Here is an 11,401-nt window from a genome sequence, read left to right as displayed (position 1 = left end):
TTATCATGAAGAACACGTGGAATTTAGCTAGTAAAATTGATTTGAAGATCTCTTTTACCTTTTTAAACTTCTTTCCTTGCCCAAAACACTTCGAAGAGTGCATTGCGCCCCACCCCACACACCGAGGCCATCGTGACGATATTTGCTTTACACTGAGTTGTGATTTACATTAAATGACTTAGGCTTGATTTTCATTTTGTTAATCATTTTCAAGCTTGGGAAAAGTGTGGAGAAACAAGTATTAAATGAAAAATAAAATGTAAACCCACTTTAAAAGATAAAAACTTAGTGAAAAAAATGCTGGAGATGTCTGATATAAAGATAAAGATCCACGCAGCTGGCACACAAAGGGTAAAGGTTGTGCTTACTAAGTGTTAAGATTTCAATTTGGGTGGAAAATTGTTACAAAATGGTTGAATGTATCCGTTTTATTTCAATTGACTAAAAGTGCAAGGGAAATGTATGAGAAATGTTTCGCAGGGTAAGTTCGACATGCATGACACGGCGGGAAAACGAGCATTTCTGCGCAAACAGATTTCTGCGAGCTTTACAAAAATGAACAGTGCTCACTCAAGTGTAGCATTCTGTCAAAACTTTTACTTTCATTGGATAGATGAGATCCTAACCCAATATTACATGTGAAAAAAATACCCACATGTTGTATATTTTTTTATTCCCAGGGCTTTTTCAAAGTGTAAACTTTTTTTTTTGATACGCACTGTATAGGCCTATACCAGGTTTCACAGTCAAACTGGCAAATTTTACTGCTCTGTCACTCGTAAGCTCTCGCACGTGAAAGTATTAAACTGACGTCAATTTTGTGGGAGACTAGTCCATATTATAATTTGTATTATTTACTGAAAATCGGTTTGAAATAACCTACTGATATTGAGTTTCACAGTTTGAAATGGAAATTTTAAGGGCGACGCTATACCGTATCCCTTCACTGCTGCTCTACTATACTCTATTACAAAAAGACATGAAGGTTAAAAATTCCGAGTTTCAAAGTTGAAAGTGACGATTTTTCTTGTTCTGTCGCTACGCTTTCTTGCGTGAAAATAACATCATTTTTATAGCATATTGCTGTCACCCTCCACTGCTGTACTATACTGTATATTATAGATGTTATAATAGGACTCAAATGTCAAGTTCCACACTCAAAAGTGGCTGGTCGATCCCTCCACCTGTAAGTAGCTGACAGAGGAATGACATTATAAGGTAGTCTCGCCCCCCCCCCCCGACTAATATAAATATAATCCAGGTGCAAAAGTAGGTGGTCAGGACTAACTCAATATAGTACCCGCTTTATGCTGCTTCTTCCACCCCTCTCCCCCATGGCTCTTAGAAGCGGGGGTTCTGGGTGTATAATGTAGCGATTTAACGTACATCACCTACATTTAAACGCGAAATCCTTGCAAGTGAAAACCTTTGTTTGTTTATTATTATTATTATTTTCCTTTTGCTTGGCAGACAAACTTTTATTAAACAAACCAGCACCCCACCCCCTCAATAAAAACCCGGTCCCATCATGCAAGTTGCACCATATTAACAGCTCATTGATTAATTGCACATGATGTTCTTATTTCAGACAGTGAATGTTGTCAGCAATGCACTCGTTGCAGTCCCCTAAACCGTTCGTATGTTCCCACCGCCATGAATACGGTCATGTTCCGAACTGGCGTCCTTCGAAAAATCTACATTCTGTTCATCATCCTCGCCACGGTCTTGCTTTTTTACTTCGTCCGACCACTCCAGGAGACGTACATCAGCAGCGTGAAAGATGGCGTAGGAAAGAAAGACGGAATGGACTACGATGATCAGTCGGAGTCTGGGATTCTTCACGAAATCATCAATTATCTTCGTTCTCTTATAGGTAAGAGCAAATGATGAAGAACTTTATTATTAAAACGTCAATAATCACAACAACTTTAAACAACTTATCACAACAATAGATTATGTTATACCGATGTTTTTTACCTGACTGCTAAGAAAGCGCGAATGCCTGTGAGCAAGCAACCAGGGGACCAACGGCTTAATGTCCTTTCCGAGGGACCTGGTAATGAAGATAAATGTCTTACCAAAGGGCACTAGCGCACCACTTGGGAATCGAACCCGGGCCATTATAATGTAAGGTTTTACTTTTTAATTTATTGTGTATATGTTTAATGTTTTTTTCTGTATAGACAGGGCCCCTTGGCAGAACAATACTCGATATTGAAATGGCTACCCTGTATTAAGAAGAACAAATAGATAAATAAATAAATAAACTTTTATAAATGTTAAATTTTCATCGGAAAGTAACCTAAATGATAATAATAAATTTGAAGCAAGTGATTTACAAAAAAATGTAAATGGACTAACAAAAAATAAAAATAAATGAATAAACGAATAATATAATAATTTGAAAAAAATATTGATGAGATTATGATTACATGTATATGAATTACTCATGAAGAATATACCAAACTACCGGGTTCTTTCTTATAAAATCCTATTCTCTGAATCTCAAGTGTTATTTATTTTTGTTTAGTTTGTTGTTGCTGTTTGATAATAACTGATGCTCATGGAAACTATAGGGGGCCTACTTATTAAGTTGTGTACTTGGTATTTCATAAATCACGAAATATGGACACAAACAGCGGGAGGGGGGGGGGGGTAGAAATCATGTTTTTCCTTGTTAAAATAATTTGTGATCCCAATTTTGTAATCCTCCATCCGACACTGGAAAGGTCTATTGTGCAGTGGGTATACAAATGACTGTTTCGGTTGCTCTTCTCATTTTCTCTTCTCATTTAGAATGTAAATATCTGAAAAATTATTTTTCAGTGTTACACGTATGTGGACACTAAATAATTATTCTCCATTTTTTGTCTCGCCTGCATAGCAGGCGCCGCTATTTCGACGACGGCGGCGGCGGCGTCGTCGTCATTGAAATAAGGTTAATTTGAGAAATGTCATCATTTTTGTATATGTACCTAAATCATTAAACTTGAACATATCAAGGTTAATCAAGTATATTAATGAGCAACTTGCCTGAGTTTCAGGTCACATGACTATAAGGTCAAAGGCCATGTTTGGTATTATAATGAATTGCCATCATTACTTTGAAAGTATAACAATCTAGTTCATAAAACTTGGACATAGGAGTAATTAAGTATAAACATCCTGCGTGAGTGTCAGGTCACATGACCAAGTTCAAATGTCATTTAAGGTCAGTGAAAATTGGCCATGTTGGGGGTAAATATTTGTTGAATTGCCATCCCAACTTTAGAAGTTTATAGATCTATAGTTCATGAAATGCGGACATAGGGGTAATCAAATATCACTAAACGTCTTGCAGAGTCGAGTTTCAGGTCACATGTAGATCAAATGTCAGAATATAGAATGTTATTATCATAAATGGTGTTTTTTGTGTGAATAAATTGTTATTTAATAGTCGTGTACAATGTCAGCACTGCTGCTACATTGAATCGGGTAATGCAAGCTAGACTGCCACAGGTGTTTCACTTGTTATTTTCAAATCAGTTTGTTTTCTGCCACTTATACCCCGTTTAGATCTACCACCAACGCGAGGTAACCTAGGAGGCTACCGCAGGTCGTCCTTTGTCCACTGTAGATCTAAACGGTCTCGGCACGGCACAAAACACGAATCTGAGGTAAATACTACCCTAGACAGTCTAGCACAATCGCGAGATCACACGGCGTGATCCACTTTTGGACTGTACATCTAAACGGTCTCGGCGTAATCTCGGCATAGAAAACGAAAGTCTTTAATCTGAGCGATCGTTGTGCAGCGCACGGCATTTTGACTTGACAACGCAAATACAAAGTCCAAAGCAAAGGGAGAGGATGTACCTCGCGATTACCGCAGGTGATCTAACCGGCCCTAACGTGCATCTCGTGTTTTGATAATTTAGTGATTGTCTAGCGTGACACCAAAAAGAGATAGATTTAAACGGGGTATTAGCCTCACAAACGTCTTGACTCATTCGTCAGAGCGCCGTGCGAATCTTTCTTACGAAGTCCATTTAGTCAAGTGCCATATATGAATAAAAGGTCTTCTTACGATCATCGTAAGAATTTGCGGCTTCTAGCATTGTCTCTCTACCCTACAAAACCTATTCTTTTGTCGTTCTTACGGTCGCTTTACGAAGAAAGGGTTTAGTACAACGTTAAAAAATCTTGGAAAAGGCCATTGACAAAGCTGCAAACCTACGAACAGTCTACAAACGGTCTGCGAACGCTGATATCGTACGGCCTTCTTGAGATACGAAACTGTCTTAAATTCGTTCGTACGGCATTTATAGCAGTTCTTAATGGTATTTGTGACCGAGTCATATGCGAAGTCCGTACGAAGGACTTATGAAAAATTATCACTTCTTTCGAATCTCTGGAATCTATTTCTTTTGGGGGATTCGTATACGAACAGGGAAATTCTTCCGAACGCATCAGTCTTATTAACATTATTCTATTTTTTGTCGTTCTCATTGACGCCCTACCATACAACCCCATCCCTCATTGATATATATCTCTCTCTTTCCATCTCTATCTCCCCTTATCCATGTCTTTCATTTTTATAGGCCTTGGATTGGAGGGCAGTAGTGGCATATCCAAAACAAAGATTGTTTATGACTCTCACGCCCGACGCTTGGTGGACAACCTAGAAATGCGACTCTTTCAGAATAAAACAAACTCTAGTGAAGTGACTGGTATCAAACCACCAAAGAAAACTGGGTAAGTGAACCAATTATACAAGTGTTAATAATCTAGAAGGGATGGATAAAACTATCTGCCCAGTCACCGAGGGTAAATAGTTCAATTATGATCCGAAACAAAGCAGTCCATATTCATTTGTTTAATCATAGCCAGATTATACGTCATTGAAACCAATATCAAGATGAAATGATCGGAATTACAAATGGACTCGTCAGACAAGTTGATTGATGTTAAATTGGTCCATGCTATTTCTTGCTGACAAAGTATAACAGTTGTCAGATGCTTATTTCTCCTCCCTCGCGCTGCGCTCCTTCGAATGATTCGAATCTAGGGAAGCAAACAGATTTGTCAAGCCTAGTGACAAATGACTCATGTTTTTTTTATTCTAATAATGTGTAAAGCGTGTTCCTTGTCTCACAGAGAGTGCTTATTTTTTTTCGCTCGCTACGCTTTCTCGTGTAGCACACTAAAATGTTTTGGTTTAAAAGCAGATGAAATAAGATTGTTGCTATACAGTAAAGGTTTCGGATATCAAAATTAACTATTTAAATTAACTAACCAATACTTACATCTAAGTCCTTGAATGTTCTTATATGTTTTCGTGATTTATTTTCATTAACAGATCTTTCTTTAAATACTGAGAAAAAATTGTCTTCGTTTATCTTCCATACAGGTTTTCCATTTCACAACATATGCATGATAGTGCCATTGTGTGAAAATAAGATACACCATAAATTTGTGATCACTTTTCAAATCTATTTAAATATATTTGACCGAGACGAGATAATCTTATGCCGAGGTTTTAAAATAAATCAAATTCTCTTATTTTGTTATCTTTTATCTGCGTAACATTTCATTAAAATCAATCATAAGTCCCAAATATTTATATATATATAAAAAAAATGTTGCTTGATATTTTGATCTAAATATCTATCTTTTACGATATTTACATCAATTTAAGATTTGGAGAAGATGAGGGTTTATATCGATCTCATCTATGTTTTTTTTAAATCGTTTTGGGAATTAGCAGACACAAACACTCACACCCCTTCTATCCTTCCCTATTTATCTCTTTTTTCTTATAATTTTCCGAATTCATTCATCACATTTAAAATCCTACTTGTCCGTTCTTACGATTTACATGTTTATTTTCCCATGTGACCAGCATCCACAGTCTATCATATCATGAAACAAACACAACAGATGATAGTCGGCCTCAATGTATTCCTGGAAAAACGCGAGATAGAATGCTCAATCTCTTTGGTAACAGGTATGTTTTCTAGAGATAAACGCTATATTATTACATAATGAAAATACATGTACATAACTCTCCATGTACAAACATCATTCGTTTACTAACGATGAAGTGCGTTAGAATCTTTTGATTTTGCTTTTTTCCCCCCAAAAGATATGCAAAACACAGTGACATGCAAATGAGAGATTTGATAGTGTCACTCGTTTTCTTGTATTTTTTTTTAAAATACAATCATTCTTTTTTTTGTAGATTTGGTAATAATGAGATTCTTCATCAAATCATGAGAGGTTATAACAATAGCAATTCCTCATGTTCAGGGGAAGTCAAATATTATTTCACATAATTAAACAATTGAAATATTTCATATTACATTCAATGAAATACATAAGAAATAGTGAGTGTGTGACGTCATTGGTTTCCTCATTTGCATACCGACTAGGACGTGCATATAACTATTCTTTATTATTAATCGAAACTTTATAATTTCACAACTTTCTTTTTAAGTTTTAGGTTAACATACAATAGCAACGTTGATGTGAATTAAATGTCAAAAATATCATTCTCATTGTGTAATATCTTTCTGATTTAAAAACCAAAAGATCGATAAAACGGAAAAACAATTATGGTCAATAATCATGGAAGTAGGGTTTGGGTATGTTCTACAAAAATCCACCTTCCAAGGATGTTGTGGGTCAGTTGTTCAAAGACCTGGTTTGCAGCCTAATATTTCTTATGTAATTCACAGATACGATGTCAACATTCATCCCTTTATTGGCGCGGAAACGGAAGTATCAAGTCTTGTCTCACTTCCACCACCGTTTGGGTTTAAAAAATTAGGTAAGATGTCCGTGTGTTCCACTCTTTCCTCCAACATTCGCATTTTCCTTTTCTAAGATGATTTTATTATTCTTCAGTGTACATTTCAAAGTGTATTATTTCAAAAAGATATTATTGTATGTTCCATAACCGTAGGGCTGATAGTTGTCCAAGTTAACTATTTTTATTGCATGTTATGACGTTATCATTGTTCTGATTATTAGTAGTAGTATTAGCAGTAGCAGTAGTAGTAGTAGTAGTAGTAGTAGTAGTAGTAGTAGTAGTAGTAGTAGTAGAAGTAGTAGTAATAGTAGTAGTAGTAGTAGTAGTAGTAGCAGTAATAGCAGTAGTAGTAGTAGTAGTAGTAGTAGTAGTAGTAGTAGTAGTAGTAGTAGTAGTAGTAGTAGTAGTAGTAGTAGAAGTAGTAGTAATAGTAGTAGTAGTAGTAGCACTATAATTACTATTATTATCAATATTATTATTGTTATTATTATTCTTATTTGAAGTAGTCGGCTGTGATTTAACCTTCTGCGGTGTCCTAAGGTTATATCATCCCAATACTTTCTCCATTTTCGAAGTTGATCTGTAAAATTTAATATCACCTGATTTTCGTTGATATGTCGGGAGCTCAAAAGTATGTGTTTACCAGGAACCCATAACCGGAAGTTAGAATATCATAATCATCTTTATCAGCTCCATAATCTTTATCATCATGTATGTTAATAATGTAATAGTATTAGTCTCCTTTTTGTGGGCCGCCCATCGTGCTGGAAGGCACACTTTTCGTCCGCTTGGACGGATGGATGGATAGAGCATCTTGTAGTAGGTCCATGGATAGACGTATGTGTCTCGTCAACCAATTCACCTTCCTGACCAAGAAGGCATACACTTCGATGTCGCCTGGCATGTGGTAGTGCTGGGTACAAGCGTTTACCCATGCAAAATGATGATATTTCTTCTGATTGGTTCAGAAGAACAAAGGCTGGAGTGCGCCCCACGTTTTAATACGAATGCTTTAATGTTTTTCCTCAATTATACAGAGAGTGTTTTAAAGAAAGCTGTATCTGTCATCAATAAGTCAGACTGCTCCGAAATTACGAGGTAAGATCTTTTTCGATCCTTCATAACAGTATGAAAACCAACATCCGATATAGTTGAAATATGATTTACAATACCCATAATGCAGGGGCGGCGGAACGTATTTTCGTTTGGGGGGCAATTAAAAAGCCATAAATGGCACTTATCTGTAAAAATAGGCATTTTGATGCAAACGGATATTTTCACCATGGGATTATCATGTGCAAAGTAGTTGTGTGTTTTGTAGTAATTAAGTTGAGAAAAGCCTTTTTAAGTGATTACTGGTTGAAAAAACATATTTAGGCTTTATTTTTCCGCAAGCGAGCGAGCAGTTTGGAAATGTTTTCAAATCTGAAGTTTTGAAACTCACTTTATGGTCAATTATGGCGCAAACTTTTGGAAATTTCATGTAGTAAGACCTGAAAATCAAACATTCCGAACAATTTTAATATCATGAAAAAGATGTGTATCTAACTAAAGAATTGACGCGAGCGCGGAGCTGAAATTTTTTATATACTGACCAGGAAAAGAAGTTGATGGACTGCATTTAGTGACTGGTGAATAGAATACATATCTCGCCAATCGAATAATGAGAGCGTGAAGAGCCAGCTGAAAATTTATGATATTCCAACCTGAAAACTCGACATTCTGAGCACTTTTTGTAACCAAGTACAGAATGAGTACCTTACTAAACAAATGATGCGAGCGCGAAGCGCGAGCCAAAAATTGTGCAATTTACTAACCTAAAATGCATTGTTTACTTAAAAGGGGTATTTTATTTTGAAAAGGGCATGTTTCATTTTGAAAAAAGGGGCACTTTCCATTTTGAAAAAAAGGCATTTTTTTTCTACTGGAAATTTTTTTGGTGGGGGGGGGGGGGGCAAGTGCCCCCTACCCCCCCCCCCCCCCGGTTCCGCCGCTCCTACCCTAATGACAAATAATCGACTTGAAGCATTTTTAACGGTGCTTCATTCTAATTGGGATAGATCATTATTTGAGTATGTACAGACATACTGTAATCCAAATCTCGGAGAAACATGTGGTTTTTCACTTAAAGGGGAATCCAACCCAAATAAAAACTTGTTTTTATAAGGAAAAGAAAAATCAGACAAGTTGATAGGTAAAAGTTTGAACAATATTGGACAAACAACAAGAAAGTTATGAATTTTTAAAAGTTGTAAATATTGGTAATCACTATACCCATGGAGACTTCAAATTGGCCGCATATGGGATGTCATAGTGATGTAAGGCAAGGACTACTCTTTCATGTACTCAATACATATTATGGCTAAAATGTCATTTTTCCCAAAAGTTTTATTTCAAATTATATTTTTCTTTCATGAGGATATGAAACAATATACTACCTGGGTTATATTTAGATTACTGCCCCAGGGGAATGGGTACTTAGGAGAAAACCACAAATCCCTGATAATGAAGTACATGGCCTATGGGAAAGTTGTCCTTGCCCCTTGTCATAATTTGCTTACCCAGTTGCCAATTTGAAATCTACATAGTATTAGTGATCTCAATTTTAAAGCAGCTATAACTTTCTTATTGCTTGTCCGATTTCTTTCAAACTTTCACCATTCTGTTCAATTTATTTTTCTCCTTCCAAACTCAACATTTTATGGCCAAGGCTGGATTCCCCTTTAATATCAATAGTTTTTAGAGCCTCCTCCCATATCTCTCTATATAATAACCGTCTCTATGGCAACTAACCTCCAGTTTAACCCTTACCCTAGAGACGTTTTATGACGTCAACTTATCCAAGATCCAAGACTCTGCTGTCAAACATGCAATCATGTGCAAGATATTTAGTTTAATTTCGTATTATATTTTATACATAATCTATTAAAATTAAACAAAACCATTTTATTCAATTATGTGGTGTTTATACATATATATTAGTTATAAACACAAATATAAATGGTAGTATTTTCATCAAATTCGGAAGCTCTTCTACATGTACATTAATGTTGTGTTATTTAATATCATAAATGTTTACATTTATTACTACCACATTCGTACTGAAGATATTGCAATATATGTCCTGGGTGTTATGATTTATTGCACTTTTACTTATCGCCAATTAACTTGTATGAAGGTATGGGACGTGTCCTTCAGTATTCATGATAACACATTTATTAAAAATCGGAGATAGAATAAATAAATGATAACGAATAATAACAGTCAGATTAAAGGTGGAGTGATTGACATATAATTTCATGTTGTCCTTCCTGTAGGAGTATTGATGAGCAGTATCGGTTTTGAGCTTTGGATGAGTATAATAGGTTTATACATTTGGTTTGATTCCGCATTATGTTCGAAATAGTCCCTATTTATGACAAGTATGATGGATACTATGTTGAAAGACAATTATTCTATTTTTGGAAGATTATATTCCGAGGGTTCTTGTTCGATGTATACGTATACCACTAAATGTTATTCAAGTTATTGACGCCGTATTATGTAGCAATATTAGTGATTGAAATAAAGATTTAAGGACGTTCCACAGTTATGTTTGGGCGCATCATGATCTGCGCATATTTTACACTCTGTGCGCTGACGTCACAATGGATGAACTGGTGATTAATCAGCTGTAGGTATTTTAGCTGATTTTTTCTCCTAATCTGCACTAATTGCAGATCCGATGTGTTATTTTATGAAGCTAATAAACTGGAATGATTCCCTGGACCATTTTTTTATTCCTCTACAATTTCAAATACTTTTCTGTGTAGTGCTGCAAAAGTATGATGAGTATGACACCGAGTTTGAATAAATAGTAGAGTGGTTCGGAATTTTTTCTGACATAGATACAAAGCTTTTGGCGCGTTTTGGGGTAGACCAAAAGCTTCGGTCTCTGTTATGTTGGTTGTTCCGCTGAACTCCGTTGGCTTCACTCACCAAATACAGAGACCGAAGTTCTAGCTCGATCTGTACAGGGACTCAATGGCCATATGTTTATGTATTAAGTTCGGATAAAACAGGGAAGTGAAGTTGCGCGACAGCCGAAGTAAGTCACTGTCTTTTCCCCGTTTACGTTTATTTTTCCCCGTTTTGGTGCATTTCAGGCCAAAACAGAATAATAATCTTTATTTTGGTACAGTTCTTTTTATATATTTTTATGAAATAAAGACAAAAATCGATGAGCCCCGTCGGGGGGATTTTGCATTGTTAACCCCCTAATGGTGGCTGCACGATAGCGAGCCGTCTGTGTACGAGGAGAATTTAAAAAAAAAAAAAATGTTAAAAAACTCCTCGAAACAGACGGCTGCCAGCTGTCTAGTTTTGGGGGTGTTTTAAGAAGCATATTTGCTCTAATAAGAGTGTTGATAGTTTGAAAACAAGCACATGAACTCATATTTTTTTAAAGGTTTGCACCTCTTAGGTATACTTCCTCTACAACATTGCAAAGTTTGGTGAAAATGACATGGGTTTTGAATAAAGTGCAGCATTTCTTTTACTTCTCAGGTTTGTTATTGAAATTTGAAATTTTTGAGGTTGAGTATTATCAAGGAGCTTCCAACACAGCTCCTT

At 36.0% G+C, this 11,401-nt stretch overlaps 1 protein-coding gene across 1 annotated transcript; it reads left to right on the top strand.

The window, feature by feature from the left end:
* The first annotated feature begins 1,592 nt into the window (after positions 1-1,592).
* LOC129255111 (uncharacterized) lies at positions 1,593-10,135 on the top strand. The gene is made up of 6 exons (XM_054893665.1): positions 1,593-1,873; positions 4,581-4,734; positions 5,882-5,986; positions 6,717-6,808; positions 7,828-7,888; positions 10,108-10,135. Exons 1-6 carry the CDS (start codon positions 1,654-1,656, stop codon positions 10,133-10,135), a joined length of 660 nt encoding a protein of 219 aa, XP_054749640.1. The 5' UTR covers positions 1,593-1,653.
* The last annotated feature ends 1,266 nt before the right edge of the window (positions 10,136-11,401 follow it).

This window comes from Lytechinus pictus, chromosome 2, assembly GCF_037042905.1.
Source record: "Lytechinus pictus isolate F3 Inbred chromosome 2, Lp3.0, whole genome shotgun sequence".
NCBI lineage: Eukaryota > Metazoa > Echinodermata > Echinoidea > Temnopleuroida > Toxopneustidae > Lytechinus > Lytechinus pictus.
Note: the sequence above shows the minus strand (reverse complement) of the source record. Positions and strands in the feature narration are given on the sequence as shown.